This window comes from Chelon labrosus (assembly GCF_963514085.1).
Source record: "Chelon labrosus genome assembly, chromosome: 18".
Classification (NCBI taxonomy): Eukaryota; Metazoa; Chordata; class Actinopteri; order Mugiliformes; family Mugilidae; genus Chelon; species Chelon labrosus.
Window position 1 is genome coordinate 20,410,340 of NC_140351.1, and position 20,632 is coordinate 20,430,971.

Consider the following 20,632-nt stretch of genomic DNA (forward strand, 5'->3'; position numbering starts at 1 on the left):
TGCAATACAATATACACTCACTTGCCAGTTCATTAGGTACACTAGTTAAGGTTGATGCATTCTAATGTAGGGGCCTTGCAAAGTCTTACCTTTAAAAATAATGGAGAGCGATACAGCATGTATTGGATGTTTGAAACACATGTCTATTATTTTGACTGCCCCCTTTTAGAAGAGCTAGGCCAAATAACAGAAACACTTTTGGGTTTAATTCAAACCAGTTTTACAGCACCGCAAACTACATCCTAAATCCTCCAGAATGATCATCCAGTTGAATTACCACCTTTCTGACGCAGTCAAGGTCCTCTACACACACACATCTGCACATCCCGTACATCCCTCTGTGTGCGCTAACATTTGCCAATGCAGATAAGTACGTAATTACTATTCCCACAGCTTACAATTCATTTAACAAGACTGCATTAACCAGATTGCATTTACATTGTGTCACACAGGCCACTAGCTGTACATTCAGCCCATCTTGTAAAGTTCCGTGGCATTTGTCAGGGGAACAACAAAGAGGCAGGGGCAGCTTGAGTCACGACCCGCCGCAGCCCTGCGGACATCATAACGCTGTCGGACATGGATACGCTGCAGCCCATTATTGACCGGCCCTTTTGCTCCGTTGTTGCAAATGAGGAGTGACAACTTTGCTCCCCGGTGACGGGCACTAAGAGGAGAACACTCTCAGAAGGAAAATCCAATGCCAACATTACTCTGAAAGAGATTTTATTTTATTTTAATAGAATTAAAACAAATGTAGTGCCAGTGGATGCTAAGCAGATACTTAAAGGTCTTGCAAACATTCTGGATGAGTCACACTTTTGAATGTCACAAGCACATTTCTGATAAAAAATAAAAAAAAAACTGTGGTCATTCTGTTGTTTTATTGCAGAACAAACTTTCAACCTGAAGTGGGAACAACCGTGTAAAGCCAACAGAGACAGACAACAGTACAATTAACTGCGATGACTGCAGCTTGAAAGAGAGCTGGTAAAACTATCAAGAACCTACACATGGTATGAAAGGAAACTGCTGCATATTATCGTTTCTGCCAATCAAAGTCACGTGAGGAATATCTTGACGACATCCAGTAAAGCAAAACGTGTGCTGGAGCCACACTGGTGTTGTTTGGAGGGATGGGTGTACTTCCCGACCTGCAGGGAGTTTCAACTAAAGTAACTTATCTGGAGGAATACACACAAAACACACTGGATTGGCAATTACAGTTAAAGTAATAATAATAATATTACATAAAACATATAGCAGCATTCTTAACAGGTCTTACTGATATAAAGCAGAATCATATAAAAATAAATGCATAACACTTTTCCCCAAATCATTTAAAAAGTCCAAAACATGGCAAGATACTTCTCCAAAGCACCAATAAAAATGTGCCAGACGTAATACAATACAAAGGATATTCATTCTTAAGTGCCTTTAAAATGTTATATTGTAGGATTTCTATAATCAGTATTCATACACATATGTTTGTTTGATAAAGGCAAGACAATGGCACCAAATGTGACACTATTAACAAATATGTACAACAAAATACTCAATATTTACAGTTTATAAAAATTCCCGGTAAAGCTGAGAAAGTGAGAATTCCACGAGAGCGAGCACAGACAGGTTCTCGTTGTGTACGTGTCAAGTTTTTGTTGCCGGGTTTGCGCTGTCATAGTGACGACCTCTGGCCCCTGAAGTGTAGCAAAGCCAGAAACATTACGGTCGCCGAGTCTGACAACATGGCTTCATTACCGCCTATTCAACCGCCCAAGTGCGCTTCTTTGTGTGGTGACGCCGCCCTCCGGGGGCACTCAAATCACGGCGAACACCCGGAACGCCTTCCCTCCAGGAGGGTTTTGAAGGCTGCGGGGAAGAAGAGAGAAACAAGAGGGAAAGTCATGGGTGCGGCATGTGTCAGATGCAGAACATGTCCCGGCCTTTTTGCGGAAAGAGGCGCGGATGACAGACACGCACAAACAGATAGACTGTGAAAACGTCCACGTCGGTGTGTTGTTTGACACTCCGATGACAGACAGGACACAAACAGATAGTGGCTGAGGCTCCCTGAGAAAACAGATAAACCACCCATTTTTACACAAACGCGGCGGGCTTCGTGTGTTCCAACAAAGACGGACACGTAGCAAAGTTACAGGGGCCGGAAAAATGACAGGCAGATGTCGGGCAGCTCTCAGCAGAGTGACAAAGACAAATGAAGTGCAGACAGACAATGTGAGACGCAGGTCTTCGAATTAATGAGGCTGTGCATGTGACACAGGTCACATTAGTAACAGGCATTCTGCAGAAAACAACAAGCTGCAGTTGAATATCTCTAAAGAACTGGAGCAGACTACGCAGTATGTGGGTCACTTTTAACTTTGGAGAGAGGCTGGTATGGACCTGGGACTTTAATGCTCTTGGAAGGTGGTACAGCATGTATTCAGCACATTCTCGCTTTATTAGCATCAACAATGTCCCAACTGAGGAGAGATTATATTAAAAATAGCTCCTTCTTTGATACCAGAGACAGGCATCAAAGTTCTAATGGCTCAGTGATTAAATCCGCTTCTTCATAACAGCTCTGCAGAAAAAGGCGTTTTTACACTGAATGGAATTGAACTGGGTGAGTACTTTATTGCTGTAAGCTCCTTAACATTCCAACAGCCACCGTACAAACCACTGATGTCTCTTGTTTCCTACTCTGTGTGGGCACGTGGGTCCACACAGGGCAGTCTACTCTCAACCCTCCTCTTCAGAGTAGACGTACAAAGGAAAAAATATCTCCATGTATGTCGACGATGAAACGCTCTATTTGCAAACTGGCTATTCCCCAGCTGAGGTGATATATTTGTGAGTGGTGCTTGAGTACACTAGCCCTCCACTGGCTCATGTATGGCTTCAGATTGAGGAGGTTCTCCACTACTCCTGACCAACTTTCACAATATTTGAACAATTGAACAAGCTTCAGATCAGTTCAGTTATTTGAACGTGGTAAGGATCAGTTATATTTCAGATAATCACGTTTCTGAAAAGCAAATTAAATACACACAGGAATCCATTCATACTCTGTATTGCTTTTCCCTAGCCTTATTCAGCTCGTGCACATGCACCATATTGTTGGGCTCAGGATATGATTAGACTTTTCTCTGCTTTATATCCTAGCTGTTGTTTTTCCTCTATCTGAGCCTCTATATTAAGCTCATGTGCACACCCAGAAATATATAAAGATCCACTCTTCTCCTTCTCTACACTGACTGCCAAGCAATTAATTACTTTAAACTAGAAGCATACTAATCACCCTCCCATGAGCAGTGGATGAGAGACATAATGAACTGCCTTCATTTTGAAAAAAATGAGGTCCTCGAGGAGGGAAGAGCGGATAAATTTCGCTCTACCTGAGAGTCATTGATTTCTTACTCTTCCTCTCAGGTCCCAGCGAGTTAACCCCTGCAGTTTCCTCCCACCTTTAGAGACAGATTGCTGAAATCTCCTCTCAGTATATGATGTTTTATTTATTTATTTTTCTTTCCTTGTATTAAAATTTAATCATGTTGTGATCTATATACAGTATATATACACTGCCTGGCCCAAAAAAAAAGTCGCCACCAAAAAAAAAGGTCACCCACTCCAAAATTGTGTTGGACCGCCTTTAGCTTTGATCACACACACATACGCTGTGGCATTGTTTCGATAACAATGCCACAGGATTTATTTCCATCAAGTGTTGCATTCATTTTTCACCAATATCTTGTATTGATGATGGGAGAGTCTGACCACTGCGCAAAGCCTTCTCCAGCACATCCCAAAGATTCTCAGTGGGGTTAAGGTCTGGACTCTGTGGCCAATCCATGTGTGAAAATGATGTCTCATGCTCCCTGAAGCACTCTTTCACAATTTGAGCCCCATGAATCCTGGCATTGTCATCTTGGAATATGCCCGTGAACATCAGGGAAGAAAAAATCAATTGATAGAATAACCTGGTCATTCAGTATATTCAGATAGTCAGCTGACCTCATTCTTTAGGCACATAATGTTGCTGAACCTAGACCTGAGCAACTGCAGCAACCCCAGATCATAGCACTGCCCCCACAGGCTTGTACAGTAGGCACTCGGCATGATGGGAACATCACTTCATCTACCTCCCTTTTTACCCTGATGCCCCCATCACTCTGGAACAGGGTAAATCTGGACTCATCAGACCACATGACCTTCTTCCATTGCTCCAGAGTCCAATCTTTATGCTTCAATTGAAGCCTTTTTTCCTGGTTAGCCTCAGTGATTAGTGGTTTTCTTAAGGCTACACAGCTGTTCAGTCCCAATCCCTTGAGTTTCCTTCACATTGTACTCGTAGAAATGCTCTTACTTTCACTATTAAACATACACCTGTTGTGTTTCTTCAATTTGATTTCACCAAACGTTTAAGTGACCGCAGATCATGATCAATCAGGATTTTTTTCCGACCACATTTCTTCCTTGAAGACGATGGCTCCCCACTATCCTTCCAGTTTTTAATAATGCATTGGACAGTTCTTACCCCAAATTCAGTAGTTTCTGCAATCTCCTTAAATGTTTTCTCTGCTTGATGCATGACAATGATTTGACCCTTCTTAAACAGACTAACATCTTTTCCACAACCACGGGATGTGTCTTTAGACATGGTTGTTTAAGAAATGAGAATATCCAAAAAAGGTTCAAAAAAGGCAACTGGACTTGTAGATTTTTAGAGAAGACGTTTCACCACTCAAAAATCTACAAGTCCAGTTGCCTTTTTTGGATATACCATGACCTGGATGACTGAGAACCTTCACAGACAAGAAATGAGAAGCTACTCATTGCATCAGTTGGGGTTAAATAACTTGTTGCCAGCTGAAAGATAATCACCCATGCAGTAATTATCCAATAGGAGGCTCATACCTATTTGTTTAGTTGAATCCAGGTGGCGACTTTTTTTTTTGGCCAGACATTATATATATTTTTTTTCCAGGGGCTGTTGTTTCTGCCATCAATTTAAGGTGTGTACATTGCTGTCATAAGTGTGAGATTAGACATCCCATACCTCTCGGAGGAAACGCCATTTTGGTATGAGCCAATGTAGTTTTTCCTCTTGTCCACTGGCATCACATCGATGTAACCACCCACGTCGTTGCTGATTATGCCGGCGTGGACTGCTGCTCGACATACACTGGACTTCTACAGGATCATGCGCGAGGAGAAGTAATATGCCACAGATTAATTTTTCAAACACTGACCATTGTTAATTGTGAACATTCGGCTTTAAAACCAGTGACTTACGTCAGAGTATATCCTGGTACCGATTACTCTGGATATGTGAGGATTCTCTTCTAAACAGTTTCTTGGACAGTACAACCTAAAAACAGTTGAAATTTGACGTGAACTTATCAAAGAGACTGGTTTGTGAACAGACATTTAGTTCAGGTAAGTTCTTACCTTGGACAATGTCTTGCGGGCTTTTCATACGGACACAGTTGCGCAACTGTGGCGTCGCATGTGATGGCTTTAACTGTACGAAATAAAACACAGTGAGCGCTGACAAACATAACTGCATAGAGCAATTAAGATATCATTAAAAAGTCTCATTGTCAGACTGACCTGCCACTCTGGTGACCATAAAGGAATTCGCACTTTGATATTTTCTGCCAAGAGAAAATGCACACATGGCAACATCAGATATCATTATTTCCATTTACTTCCATTAAATCCTGCCAATATCACTATCAAACATCACCAGTAGAAATGCATGGCCATGTTTTTTTCTAATATTACTGTCTCACCCCAGTGACTGGACTCCGTTCTTGTTGGATTTGATGAAAAAATCCTTTCTGCCTTGTCTTGTTACATCCATCCATCCTCCATCATTATCTATGACACCAGCGTGTAGACCAGCCCTGCACACACTCGATTGCTGCAAAACGGGAGGCATTTTATTGACCATTTATTCGGTTGACACAGTAGTTAGGATATTAGTTTGACAGATGTCTTTTCTAAAGAACATTTGATTAAACTTGGTACATTAACGGCGGCTGGAGGAATGTAGTCAGACTGTGTTATTTGGGTAGTGTTCAGCATGAAAATAGCCTGAACCAAAATACATGTGGAGTTGGGAGGTGGATTGATATTGATCACTTTATTCCACGTCGTTTGTCATTGTGGACAACAACCAAGGCATCACTCCATTTTATGCTAATGCGAAATATGCTAATATGTGTTAAATGATATCTGTTTGTATGAAGCCAGTATCATACACACCACTTTAGATGCCATTGTTTTTTTTTTTTTTTTTTTTTTACATTTGTCTCTCCAGTAGATGGTGTCATGGAGTTGTTTGTGTGTCTTTGCAATTGGTCATTTGTTATTTCCTGTTTTATTTTGAAAGTTACTTCTGTGGGGTTTCATGTTTTACTATACTTCCTGTGCTTCCTGGGCTGAGTGGTTAACGAGACACAGGTGAGACTAATTAGTCTCACCTGTGTCTCGTTAACCACTCAGCCCTGCATGTTCAGCCACCTGTTGACTTTCCCATCACCTTGGTATAAAGCCTCTTGGATTTATCTGTTTTTCTCTTGTTGGATTACCTTATGTTGGATATATGGTTGGATTTACCCTGCTGGAACCCACGAGCACCTTTTGTTACCCCTGTCAGTAAGTTTTATCCAATTAAACTTTTCTGTTTTCTTTTTCTTCCCCCTTCCCTGTCTTTACTGCATTTAGGTCTTCTTTTAAAGAGAAGTTATTAGGGATGGCCCATGGTGACTGTCTCCTCAGACAAAAAATACTTGCCGCCTTCAAATTAAACTAATAAACTTCTTAGAAGTCGTAACACCCGCTGCAAGTCACAAGAACGCGGCTGCTAGGCAACCGTTGGCGTCTAAAGGCTAGTTTAGCTAGCTCATAACTGGGTGACATAATGTAGGAAACGCAAAGGCCTAATTTAAAGGTATAGCCATTGGGAATATCAGCATCTTTCTCTGACATATTCTAAAACTTACAACATAAAACTACAATTTCCAGGTTGTGACTACCATAAGGCGTTAATGACGTCACACTGCGCTTGAGAGACACTCTGACCACAACCCTGAGTCGTAGCTTTTGCCCCTTGTAATGTCAATGCACCATTAGCCCGAGTAGTTCATCAACATGTGTACTCACCATTTCATAGTATACTGTCCCAACTACTTTTCCAGTAGCATCTAGGCATCCAGCTGGACACTCGTATCTGTAGGATTAATGCAAAATTAACCATGTGAAAATAGACTGTTTATGTTTCAATGTGTTCTGTATGGTGTTTTTGACATTCATCTTCACTATACCTGTTACATGTCGTTCCTTTACACTGATCTCGAAGCTTCGTGTCGCAGGTCACTAGCTGAGCTGAAACACACACACACACACACCCACAGTCCCTTGAGTGCTCATGTAGGAAGCGGCACGTATGAACTAGCAGCTCCGATGCGCATGACTAGTTTTCTAAAAGCGTGAATTGAGTGAAGCCCAAAATTGTTGCGATGTCTCAAGAACCAAAGACAAGAATTCCTGCCACAAGGTTCAGGGTGGTCAGCAGCGCTAGAGGAAGCGTCTCGTCTTACACGCACAGGCCCCTCGCGCTGCAGAGAGGAAGCCATTTAAAAACCACAGCGAGCCCTCCTCACCCCTCAACACTCCTCAGGCAGCCAAAAACAAACACGCACACAGGGGATCATGCTAAAATAGACCACCCCTCCCTGCACAGAGTGACTTACAATATTAAGTACACTTTAGAATCTGTCAGGGTTAATCATGGCGATGACAGATAAAGGCCACAGAACATCAAGGCAATTTAAGATAAATTGCAAGAAAAATATTTCCGGTCAAGGTCTAACTTTTTTTTTTCTTGTTGTCCTTTCATTGCTTGCTCAACATTAAGCGAGCACCTCTTCTCAATTTCTCCTTTTTTGACCCAATTTTGAAAAGTTCTTTCCTGTGCATATTGTCCTGTTCTCCCACTCTGGGCCCCTCCCATCCTTAAAACCATATGCTACACCCCCCATTTTGAAAAGAAACTAGACCCAGAATAAACAGTTAAATGGCAGCTTACACATCTGCTGTGTGTTGACCACTTCATTCTTCTGCAGGTCCTCTGTGGGGGGCTTGGTAGGGGCCGGGGCGGGGAGACTGGCAGGCTCGGGCTTGGAGGCCCGGGACCGGGGCTTGGTAGTACGGGGGGCCTCTGGCTCTATGAAGTTGTTTTCTTCTGTTTCCTCTTGCGGCTGGTTGGAACTGTCATCTCCAACTAAAGTAACAAAAACATGGTATGATGAGCGGTTCCTTCCTCAGGCTTTTCTGCTCCTGATTTTCTCTGTGTGGCTCATGCATACCTTTGTAGCAGAGGTTGTCCTTGCATCCTCCTCCGTAGCTGGGGGGGCAGGCAGAGCATGGGGTCCCATGTTTGTAAGGTGCATGGCCCCACCAGTTTCCCCTGTTCGGATGGTATAACAAGGATTACTAAACTGTATACATACTGGTTCTACTTCAAATTCAGCTGTAAATGATAGTGAGTCCCATCAAGGCTATATTTAAGGTTACTCTTTGTTGATGCACAACATATGTACTTACTTTGGTGAGTAGTTGCAGACAAGATAGACAGCTTTGGCCCAGATCTGTCCCCACACATTCATGTTGTAACACATGTTGACGGCACAGCCAATGCGGCTGCTGGTAGCCCAGACCAGCTACAAAAGGATGAAAGAAGGCAATGAAATACGCAAATGACTGACACAAATATGCTTAAAATATCTCAATACTTCAAAAGCTACCATCCAGGGTCTAGCTACCTGTGTGTAATGTGTACAAACTGGGCCAGAGCATCTGAAGGGACAGTAGGGATTACACTCCTGAGGGTAAGGGAAGGAGTAGTCTTTCACTTCATCATACCAGGCCTGCACATGGAACGTGGGTGGGCGATACCTGGAGAGATCAGTAAGCAGACCTATGGTAATGTTCCAAATAACATTTTTTGTCTCGTCTCTGCTGGTGTGTGTGGGTTGGCATTAAGCTCTAACGTTTCAAGAGCCTCGCGAATAGTCTACATGATTTTGTGCATGCACGTAATATGTGACCCCAAGTATTTGTTATAACAGTGAATCACTTGTCTTCTTACTGAGTGTTCATTAAGATGTGACGTAATTTATTCTTTAAGCGTTATGTGTAAAAATTTAATTCAATTTTATTTACATAGCGTCAACAACAATACAAATTGTCTCAAGACGTTTTATAAAAACCGAAAACACGTCCTGAGACCCCCAGTTGGAGGGCAGCAAGGAAAAACTCCCTTTTAACAGGAAGAAACCTTGAGCAGAACCCAGTTCATATGGATCTGCCTAGGGCTGGCTGGGTAGAGTTAGAAAAAGAAAGGGAAGAGAGCAGCAGGAGGAATGACATAAACATACATCTGATTAAAGCGTACATGTAGAATATAATCGTGATATAAGCAAGAGTATATGACATAGCTGATGTATGCTACATAATAGACTGATAATGAATGTCAACCAGAGCATAGGGGCATGAAACTGTTAGTGACAATAGAAGTTCTATTACAGGGGAGTTAGCTCCTATAATGATTTAATATTCAGGTTGAAGAATGATGCATTCAAGTAGGAGTGGATAACTGCAGGCCATGAAGACTGGGCAGGTTGGTAGGACCAGGACCATAAAGCTCCACAGGTCAGAAATGCACAACTCTGGGCACACACTCACAAGAAGATGGGGGAGGAGGGGAGGAGGGGAGGAGAAAGGGAAAGGGAGATGGATCGAGGGACACACAGCTATTGAGACGCTATACACTAGTAGCACACAGTGCATTAGTAGGAGTGATCTACACTACACTCAGTCACACAAAGCTGCGATCTGTAATTAGCATCCATGGATAAAACGCCAATGGAACACATCAGTCAAGACTGCCTCAGCTGGAGATCAAGCGTTTGTGCTCCGTAACTAAGGATACTGATCTGGCACCAGGTGTTACTAGCTCATCTGATTAGAATCAAACAGACATCTTGACTGTGGACTGATATGATTGGATGTGGAACAAGAGTCTCTGATGTGAAGCAGTTTTCAGGAGCTCTATGGGGAACTGAGTGAACAAAAAACGTGTAAGAGTATGTACTGGTTGTGATTCCACTTGGGTCTATAAGGTACAGTACAATGCTTGTGAATGCTTGTTTAACAAACCTTCTGGACAAAACACCATGAGTGGATGTAATTCATTTTACAGAGATAAGTTGATCATGTCATAGACTGTATTTTTCCTACTCTCACGGCCCTATGGGACTGCTTCACGGAGTGGTTGGCATGGCGACTTGTAGTGATCATGATGTCACATCCTGTTTCTATAGCGTCAAATAACTAAAAGCAAACTTCTCAGAACAATGGACACTTGAATATGCATCAGTGTTATATTAACTACCTAAAATTACTGAAATCATCCTTAAAAAAAAAATTATCTGACGTGTGTTTTAGTTCGACACAAGTCCCATCCACTAACCTGAATGTGTTGGCTGATTGTGTGAGAAATGGCAGATGCAGATGGTGGGTTAGTATATTGTAATTTAGGGTAAGTTTTTAGGGTAATTTTATTATGTCTGAAGATGTTGATATTTCCAGTGGCCTTATCTATTCAATGTGCTTTTGCATTTCCTACATTACTTCATCTACTCCCGCCTCTGTGTCTTCAAGGCGCTGACAATTGCCTCACAGTGGTTTTCTCATGACCTGAACACCGAGCATTTCATTTTGTGTACACAACTTGCCATTTTGTTATTGCAAGCTTACACATTCCATTTATGTAGCTTGCAAACAAGCCAGCTATAGCAGGCTGGCATTGGTGCCAAATTAAAGCTCTGTATAATGATTACACTTTGTGCATTTTTACAAAGATTACTTAGTTGTTTAAAGTAAAACAAAAGACACTTGACTTCTTATGACCTAAATACTTTATCATGAAAACCTTAAACCTTACAGTGCATGCGTAGCCAGTTTGTATTGACCAATTGTTTACCTTCCCCAGTGAGCCCCCAGATTCTGCCCAATCTGTGGCAGCAGGCCGGCCGGACCATGCTCCCACAGACAGGTCTCTGCCCACTCCTCTGCTGTACGCTCCAACTCCGTGTCCCACACCTGGACAGAAGGTGAGATTGGAAAAATGTGTTAGTGGATTATTTTTGATACATAGTGGTAATAGAGCAATACAATGAAATGTATGTGTGCACTAGTACTTCTACCTATATGTTATCTGCAAAAACTAAAACACTATATGATGAATACCTATGTACGTAATGACTGCTTTGTCAATGTTGGGCCAGATATTGGTGTATATGTGTCCTATAGAGCACATCATATAAACACTATGTTGCTGTTGAGATTTTGACAGCTGACTTTTCCCGGATGGGCTTTCCTGTGAGGTTGGGTGTTATTCAAAAGTGCAAAAGCTGTTTTTCCTTAAGTAATACCTTCCATATGTCTCTGGTGAGATGACTGGTTGCACGCTTTTGTTTCACTTTACCTCTCTCTGAATTGCCCTCTCAGTCAAGTTTGCCTCTGGTTGGATACTAAAGGATCATATTCCCATTCTGGGGTTTTCTGAGAATGCAAAGAGTGTCCTTCCTCTCTGCTGACCTACATTCTACTCTAAAAAAAATGTTAGAATAACACCAGCTGTAGTTCCTCTGAAGGACACTGTACTGTATGTACCTTTAATTGCACACCTTTACTTTCACCTTCAGTGTGGCATGACTAATGTAACAGCTTTCTACTGGAAGTCAATTAGTTTGTATGTGTGTGTGTGTGTATATGTATACGAGCAAAGGTGTCAGAATTTTTTTGCACACACACCGAGACCTGGAATTCAGCTTACACTCAGTGAAATCTCATCCAATAACAGACACTAAAATACCCCCCACCCCCATCCCCACTTCCACCTTCTACTCTATCGTTTGTCACCCACTTCTAGTCCCACCAGAAACAACTGCTGTTCTCTGCATTACTCCCAAAACACACACACATACCAAACAACAGGATGTCTGGCAATACTGCAAATGATTTCTTAACTCTGAGCTGTTTCCAGAGCTGTTTCTGGCTGTTGAGTGGACATACTTGTTTTAATCTGCAACACCGATGTGAAATTGTCTGACAGTAAGATGTTAAGTTAATATTACATAACTGGTATACAAAACAAATAAAAATTCATCTCTACACCTGCAAAGAGGGAGCGTATTTGTGTTACGGCAACCTCATCTGCAGCTGATGCCTACCGGTGACTGACAGAGCCAGGGCTAAAACAGGTCTGAGAATTTGTTAACCTGAAACTCTATCTCTTCCCAGACTTGACTTCTGTTGGCAGTGAGCTGCAAATAAACGTCGGTATTTTTGCAGTTGTCATGTTTGTTTTGTATCCTCTTTTGCCACCATGATAGTGAACAAAGAAACTCTGAAGAGATTTAAGCATGGTCTATATCAGTAATGGATCAATGCTAAAGGAAGACAGGCTTACAAAATGTTCCCCTATGAATGCTTCTTGAAGCTGCACATGACAGTAAGCATGACATTCTCCAAACATGTCTTAAAAAATAATAAATATAAGCTGCACCTTCCAGCTGAGGAACTCATTCCACCTTCCTGAAAAGCTGCAGTGAAAGCAGGCTCACAAAGTGTCGACAGAGACACATATTTTGCAGCTGTTGAGTCTGTGCAGAGTACGGCCGGCTTGTCAAGCTGCTGTTCTTTGCACAGCTAGCCCAGCAGGGGAGGCCTTGTAACCACACGCCCCCTCGCCACCCTACCACCCCCTCCAACTACACCCGCTCCGACCGCACTTCTGCAAGGCCTGTAAAGAAAAACACCTCTTCTGCTAAAGTCTTTCAGCGCTGTGCACACTGCATTGTTTATTTCACTAAACACCTCATTTGCGGTTGTGTTTTTCTTTTCTTTTTTTTCCGGTCATCTGGTTGCATTCCAAAGGCACACAGGGCTACTTCCTTTGCAGTATGGGTTTCCTGCTCATAATCGATGGTGCATGCAGAGAAAAGGAAAAGTCTCTATGCCACTTGTAGGCTTTTATTCCCACATCACTATACTGTATGTAGCATATTAAATGTGCACATTGTTGTAGGATCACAAAATAGCATTTGCAAACTTGCAGAAGTTTGTTTGGTTAATTGGATATTAAATATTAGCTTGTCAGAATCATCAGCTACCCACTACTGATGCTAGATGGATGCATTCAGGAACTGAAGAAAGGATTCCAGACCGTGGTAGCCACGGGTGGTTTCAGAATCAAAAGCAATTATCAATATAATGTAACTACAGCAATGAAAACTTGTTTGTCAGGAGAGGAGAGGCTACTAAGAATGACTTTTGAACAAGGCTGCAACAGACGATTATTTTATTCAGTCTATCAGCCAATTAATCCAATTAATAAATTCTACAATAAAACTTTAAAACATTCATTTAAGTTTTGTTTTAAAACACAAAGGACTTAAAACTTTAACCTTTACTTAATGATAGTATTCATCACAAAAGTTAGGCTGTATGCAGCGTCTGTATGATGTATGTTGTCTGTTGATATGCTTGTGCATAACCTTTGTGCTCTTGTGGTAGGCTGTTTCATTATGTATTTATTTATTTACAAAGCATGCATCTTCCAGTGGGTTTGATTTCCAAACTTCTGCTGATCAGTTTCGTATCACGTCTCCTTTTCAGCAGGACTAACTGGAGATGAATGTAAACATTGAGACACATTATTGCAGCCCTGCTTTTGAGAGGCCTTAGAAAAGGCTGAGTCAGGGATGGTAGGAAAGCCTTTGACCTGACTGTTCTGACTAGGGAACTGGAAATTTCTTTTAGACAGGTGGCAAAGCTACAGTACAAGATGCTGTGCCAAAAGTGGTAAAGTCCTAATTTTCAAATGGGGGAACCAGAATGTGTTTGAAATAAGTAATGACAATCTGGATAACTAATAAGCATCGGGTGAGGGAGAGGGGGTCTCTGTGTCTAAGGGCATGAAGATGTCTGTTGTATCATAGATAACTGAGGAGTTGTTGATGTTTTTTTATGTCTGTGCAGTTTTATGATGATTTCTCTTAAGTATTTATGGAAGGTGCTGCTGCAAGGCATTCATGAGGCATTTAGAGGAAGAGCAGTGTTTACAATCTTGGCTTTAAATTAAGCAGGGTCAGTGAAGGCTTTTAACTTCCATAACGCTACTCCTAGTTGACTCACCAGTTTGCAGACAGGACAGTCGGTGCAGGTGTGCAGCTTTTTGACTTGGTGACATTTTTGTCCTTTATACCTTTACGGGAGGTTAATCTAGTGTGGACTGAAGCTACTTTCAGTGATTTGAATTTTTTTTTTATTCCTCCTCATCTCCAGCTGTTGCTATATAGAAGCCAGTGAATGTGTCTTTGGGACCTGTTTCAGACACTCTTGCACTGGAAATAGTCCATGTCCCAGCTGAGTTTGGAGTAATCTTGCAAGAGAAGCTGCAAAAAGTTGGCTGGATTAAAAAAATAATAATAAAAAAATGCTAGCTAGTCATGAATTTAATATTTTTAGCAGCTATAAACCAGTTTGTCCTCCCACTGAAGCAGTCAAAATACTGTTTCAGATGCTTGTCCATATTGCCATAATTAAACCTTATGGGTGAAGTTAATTGAATTCTAATTTATTAGCCTAGACTTTAATTATTGCCTGATGGGACTTCCCAGGTTGTGAATCACATCAGCCACATTATCCAGCTATAAATTAAAATGGTGGACGCTTGCAGCACAGCTTTGATTCATCGTGGACAGGCGCATATCAATAGAGCACAATCATCAATCACTAACACCACGGCCACATCAAACCCGAGGGCAGGCCAGCAAAGCCAAGTTAAACATCGAGGCAGGTGGGGCCCTTTTTCCCAAGATGCCATGTGTTTGTCTTATAAGGCTTCAAACGCTGACACCTCTCTGTTTATACCTGTGGGTCAACATTTCACTGAGAGACAGAACCGCTGTCCCCCCTACTGAAGCTGCACTGAAACTTTGCGGATCGCTACAGAGTGCGAAAGCTTATCCAGGGAATTTTTTGGGCCTCTGTGTTGGATAATGACAGAATGGGAACAGAGCCACAGGGATAAGAGGGGGGGAGAGAGAGAGAGAGAGAGAGAGAGAGAGGAAAGGACCAAAAACAGAAGCCTATGAAGGAGGAGGAAAGAAGGGGCTTTGAATTGATGTTATCTCTGAGTCTCTGTGATAACTGCCACAGAGGGTCACTGGGGTTATGGTTTAATACAATGGCAGACAATAACAGAGCTGATGGGCAAATGGTTATGTATGTGTGAAGGGATTTGTGTGTGCGACTCTGAATGTGTGGGTGTGTAGGGAGGGCAGGGAAGCATGTCTATGAAGTCTTCCAGTACAGTGAAGCTGTGAGGTTTCTGAAGGGTGACAGCAGTTCAACACAGACAGAGGGAAAATCTGAGAAATATGGAGCCCCTTTCAAAATAAAGTGGAGAGAAAAAAAAGTCTACTTTACATGTGACCTGCACAGTTATGCCCGAAAGACACTGCACACAGTTTTAGTCTCGCAAGTCATCCTCTTCTTACTTTGCCCCGTGTAAACATTTTCTCCTCATTTCCTGTAGCCACTCCTCTTCATCTTAACATCAATTATTTTGACACCTGTTTTGCTGTCTCTCCCTCCATCTGTCTCGCACCACCTCCTCTCCCCTTTCATAGTTTTACACCTATATTTCTACTTATCCTGCAAGCTTTCACTCTCCTCCTCTCACCTCACGTCCTCTTGTTGCATGCCTCTCCATATTTCACCCCTGGGTGCCCCTGCAGCTAAAAAAAAGAGCCAACTGTAACAGGAGACAGTAGAAAAGAGCTGTGCAGTGCTGGCTCAGCACTTCTCCACTAGTGTGTGCCTCAACCAGAAGGCTGCCAGGCTCAGCTTCACACACACACTTACATACAGTACAAACACATGGGGTCCTCAAGTCAAACCTCTCAATTATACAATTACACAGTCCAGCAATTGCCCCCAGCAGGAACTGTTTATTTGCCTTTTCCACAGAATAATACTGGCTTTTGTTCTGTAGCTCTTAACGTCGGGATGAAAGGATGATAAAATCTCATTACCCTCTGCACATTCTATTGATTCTTAACCTCTGAGGTACAGTTGGTGGCCATGTACTGCAGTGGTCAAGCTGTGCCTACACATGTAACATATTTGGAAAAGTTCCAGATCTGTGGATCTTGTAAAAGGTGTGGTATGCCTGTGCGTCTAGTGGGGGGTGGGACAGCTGGTAAAACAAGCCCTGGTGCCGTGCTCTGATTCTAATTGCACTGTGAAAATCGATCTGGCGCTGTACATACACGTGACGGCCAAAGGATAAAGTCAAACAAATCTCTTAGTTAAGAAAAAAAGATGTAGAAATGTGTTCATTGGCAAGTTGGAGGCATTCTTGTCTCCTGGAGAAACAACCAAAGTCACATGGGTACAAAGGTATGTGAGTGTGTGTGTGTGAGTCCATGTGTAAAGGCACTTAGATGCTGGCATGCTGTATGTGTGAGCCAAGTGGGACAAGTGCCAGGCGGTCTGGTGACTGGGTCACTTCACTAAGCTATATGGCCTACAAGACTCTTGAGGAGTTCAGAGTAGGGTCAGAATCTTTTAACACACATAATCTGCACAGGATTTAATCAAAGATGAACATATGACATCTCTGCATCCTCTGTCCACCTCACCTACCATGTACTCCATGTTGGAAGCTGGAGGGTAAACCTGGCCTCTGAGCTTGTTGTGAAGGTCAAGGATGAGCTGAGCGTCGCTGTCGGTTATGGCCCTCTTCCCCCTCTGCTTGGCCTCCCACCAGTCCCCATCCTCATCCAGATACTTGTCCAAAATCTGCTCCCAGCCGGTGGAGTTCAGAGGCATCACCATGGACGTGGTTGTCTGCAGCAGCAGGAGCAGGGACACACCTCTCAGCCAGTGTGGGGATGCATGCCTCATCATTGTGATCCTCACAAACACAAACCGGGATGGACGGGGTTGAAGAAGTTGTACCAGCAGCTGGTAAAGGACCTGAGAGGAAAGAGAAAGTCTGGATTACTGGAAAGATTAAAAAAAATAGTGTTTATCAAATTTGCTGAATAACACGAGTCAATATTGAACTTGGTGAGGATACTGCATTGGCTCAGGCACTGTTTGCCACAGGTAAACTAATGGAGTTCACTGAGGGTAAACTGGCAGCCTGGGAATGACTTGTTAGGATTAAAGAAGGATTAAAGAAATCTATACAAGTACTTCTTCCTTAAATCCAAGTAAATGGAAAAAACAGAGTAAAGCTCTGAAAGTAAGTAAAGCAACTAAAAAGAAATGATGCATTTCAAATAAGAGCAAGCAATACAGCTGCAATAAAAGTGGTTACGGGCACAAAATGATGCATAATGTAGATGCACAAAGCTGTAGGTAAACACGCACTTACGTTTAACTTGTTGGTATGCAAGCTGCAATGCTGACAGAGGCTGGTCCAAGGAGCCAATATCTAATGGAAAATGTGAAGAGTAATGCATATTGAAACAGAAATGGATTTGTGTGATTTAACGCAGACTTTGGAAATAATTTACCTTTAATGAATTGGAATGGAGCCCACTTCTAGAGATCCGGACAGAGATCTGGCTGAGAGAAAACTTCTGCAGCAAGGAGGAGAAGGTGTGGACGAAAGTGGGGAAAAAACTCTCCTTCAAAGTAAGTAGCAGAGCTCAGGTGGAGCGGTGATGACTGCCACTGGCTGCCATGTCACATAAATCAGACATGCGATGTGGCCGCTGCTCTCGGTTTTCATCGGGTCGAAAGAGAAGCTCGGTCTTTCCTCTTTCGGGATTTTTGCACCAAAGCCGCGAAAGCATCACTTATCCACATTTTATCCTCAACTTGGCTGCGCTTCGGGAGAGCCGCCCCTGACCACGCCTCTGCAAAGGTTGGAATCGACTCACTGCTCATGGCAGGACCTCAGCTCGTGTATACAGTATAGAAGCACAATCTCTAGTTTTGCTCCACTTACGTGCTTTGAAAATTAAACTTGAGGCTTTATGGCTCTCAAATGCAATGCACGTCTTCTGCTAAAATCTTTCTCTTAACATCCCCTCAGGGACTTTTATTGTTCCCTGTAATCAAAGTCATCCAGATGCGCATATTTATTAGTTATTCCACATTAAGTATGACTCTATAATCTAGTTTTAGCAAGACTAATTATAGACTCCTTATTTTACTATATTTCTATCATACAATTCGTCCTCTTGACACATAACATGCACCAACTTGTTGTGTGACAAAAATACATTAACTTAAACCAGATCTGCTTCCTCAGTGGGGCCTGCCAGCTAAAGTGGCCCCATTCTCTCAGTCTAACTGTTCACAGGTGACTCTGTGGGGGGATTAAAACACAAACCAACTCTCTGTTCATTCTAAGACCTGAACCTGTCGTCACCGTTTCCCCTCTCCTCCGCAACACAGAGCAAATTCCATAATGGAAACAGGCAGGTTTTGTCTTTTGTCATCTGGTCACTTTAACAGGTAGCGGTGGCACATGTGGAAACGGTAGCTAATCACCGGGCCTCGACGCACCCCCTACACAGACTTATTTTCCACCTGGGGAGACTCAGTCGTCTTGAGCTTTTTACCTGACAAACACAATAAACCAAACATTGGCCAAGCCGAACATGTGCCAGAGCTTGACTCTGATATTTGTCAGTAAATCTGCCTGTTTCCATGACTCCTTGATGTTTTGCTCTGTTTACATCAGATTTATAAATGACTACTTCTATACACAATGAACTTTGTATGATTTCTAATCTCTGTCATTTTATATTTAACATGGTTACTGGAAACTGGGCAGGATGTGGATTGATAAATTGTGTGTTGAGGATATTGCGTGCACTTAAAACTCAATACAGTGCACAGTTTAAGAACCTCCACTCTCTAGCATACCACATACTTATTATACTGTATTATTAGGGAGTTAGATTTACTATTGTAGTTAGTCATGGTAATTCTCTAATCTTCACTAACATACTGGAAGCCTAAAACACAAGTAACTGGACTAGTTGCAGATTTCTTATTGACATTTCATTATTTCAAGTAGAAGCCACTTGGGTGAGTTGTTAAACGTCTTCAAGAAACCTCAGACAAGTCCGGCTGCTTTTGTTTTAGCTTTATGACCTTTATAATCTTCCCATTCTTACTTTAAACTGTTGATTGTATTGAAAAACCTGAGCAAATTAGAGAGAAAGTTATACTTTTATAGAACAGCTACTGAAACAATCCAGACGTCTCGAAGGGTCAAAAGTAAAAAAAAAATTCCATGCATTGGTGTGTGTCAGATAAATAGCGCCGCAAAATGAAATGTTTCGAGTCAAAATATATATAAAGAAGCAATTAAGTAGTTCAGCTTTTACACACATGTATGTAAAGATTTGGTTTTCACCATTGCTCCTAGATTCTCGCCGGTAATCACTACAAGTCCTTATGTTTACGTGAACCGGATATAAAGCCCTGTCTTCCAGGGTACCTCTGCTTTGTGACCTATTTCTGTAAATGCGATCGAAGAGGACCCACCGCATTCTGAACTTCCATTAAACCCAGGGTTTACTGTCTGCTCCCTGGGTCAGTAGCAGGGGCCTCGGCCACAGCCCCAGCAGCAGTCCTCCCTCTGCGGTCAGACCCAGCAGGTCTCCCCCCTCCTCTTTCACCGCAGCTGAAATAGCAACACTCTCCCTCTGCTCACAACTCCCAGGAGAGAAGCAACGCCGAACACACTCCTTCATCTGCTATTGAATTAATGCTGCACTTCGATAAAGTGTGTGTGTGTCTGTTTGACAGAAAGCGAGAGAGAGAGAGAGGTGAGGCAGCAGAGGAGTGACAGGGTGGACGTATGAGTGTGTGTTGGCTTGGCACACATGCCTTCATAACATAAATACACGAGTCAATACATAAAACATGCAATTATTTTGAACACTCAAAGTAAGTTTTATGGGCTTGGCATATGGAGGGCGCTACATTATATTAAGGTTATTGCCGGAACACACAAAGCCTGACTGTGAGAGGATGCCTCTGACCTCGACTATGAAAATGAAATTGTGTGGATAAAGGAAATATTTACCAACTGCTCAAGGGTTTCTATGATTTACAGTGTGGTAATTTAGGTCAAGCCATCTGTAACAAACAAGACAGTCTCTGATGAATGTTTATCACAATGCCTGCCAGTAAATACACTATTTGTGCCAGCAGCAGAGCCATATAAATGATTTCATGCCCAGACTTCTCGTGTTAGAAGCCTTTCATTAGACTTCTATCATCCTTTTCTCCTTACATCTATTGTAACGTATTTCCTTTGCTGTGTCACCATCAGTCTTCCTCTATTTGTTTATGAGTAGCATTTGCACAGACACTTTCCCATTTTTGTGTCACTTCCCACTCCCTTGCTTGTTCTCTTCTCGCTCCACTTTGCTGCGTCCCCCTTTGCTAGCTCTATCTTGCCCGCACAGTCACTGTTAAGCCACGGGCCCAGATGCTCCGTCCTGTTCCTCCTCTA

General features: G+C 42.4%; 1 protein-coding gene across 1 annotated transcript; it reads right to left on the reverse strand.

The window, feature by feature from the left end:
• Positions 1 to 921: 921 nt before the first annotated feature.
• Positions 922 to 17,052, reverse strand: LOC311503899 (cysteine-rich secretory protein LCCL domain-containing 1-like; the record flags this gene model as incomplete). Its single annotated transcript, XM_084566809.1, has 14 exons — positions 922 to 1,869; positions 5,060 to 5,193; positions 5,296 to 5,371; positions 5,452 to 5,524; positions 5,614 to 5,657; positions 5,796 to 5,926; positions 7,171 to 7,237; positions 7,332 to 7,392; positions 8,096 to 8,290; positions 8,376 to 8,476; positions 8,614 to 8,729; positions 8,832 to 8,964; positions 11,054 to 11,172; positions 16,789 to 17,052. 14 exons carry the CDS (start codon positions 17,050 to 17,052, stop codon positions 1,818 to 1,820), a joined length of 1,566 nt encoding a protein of 521 aa, XP_084422935.1. The 3' UTR covers positions 922 to 1,817.
• Between the last annotated feature and the right edge of the window lie 3,580 nt (positions 17,053 to 20,632).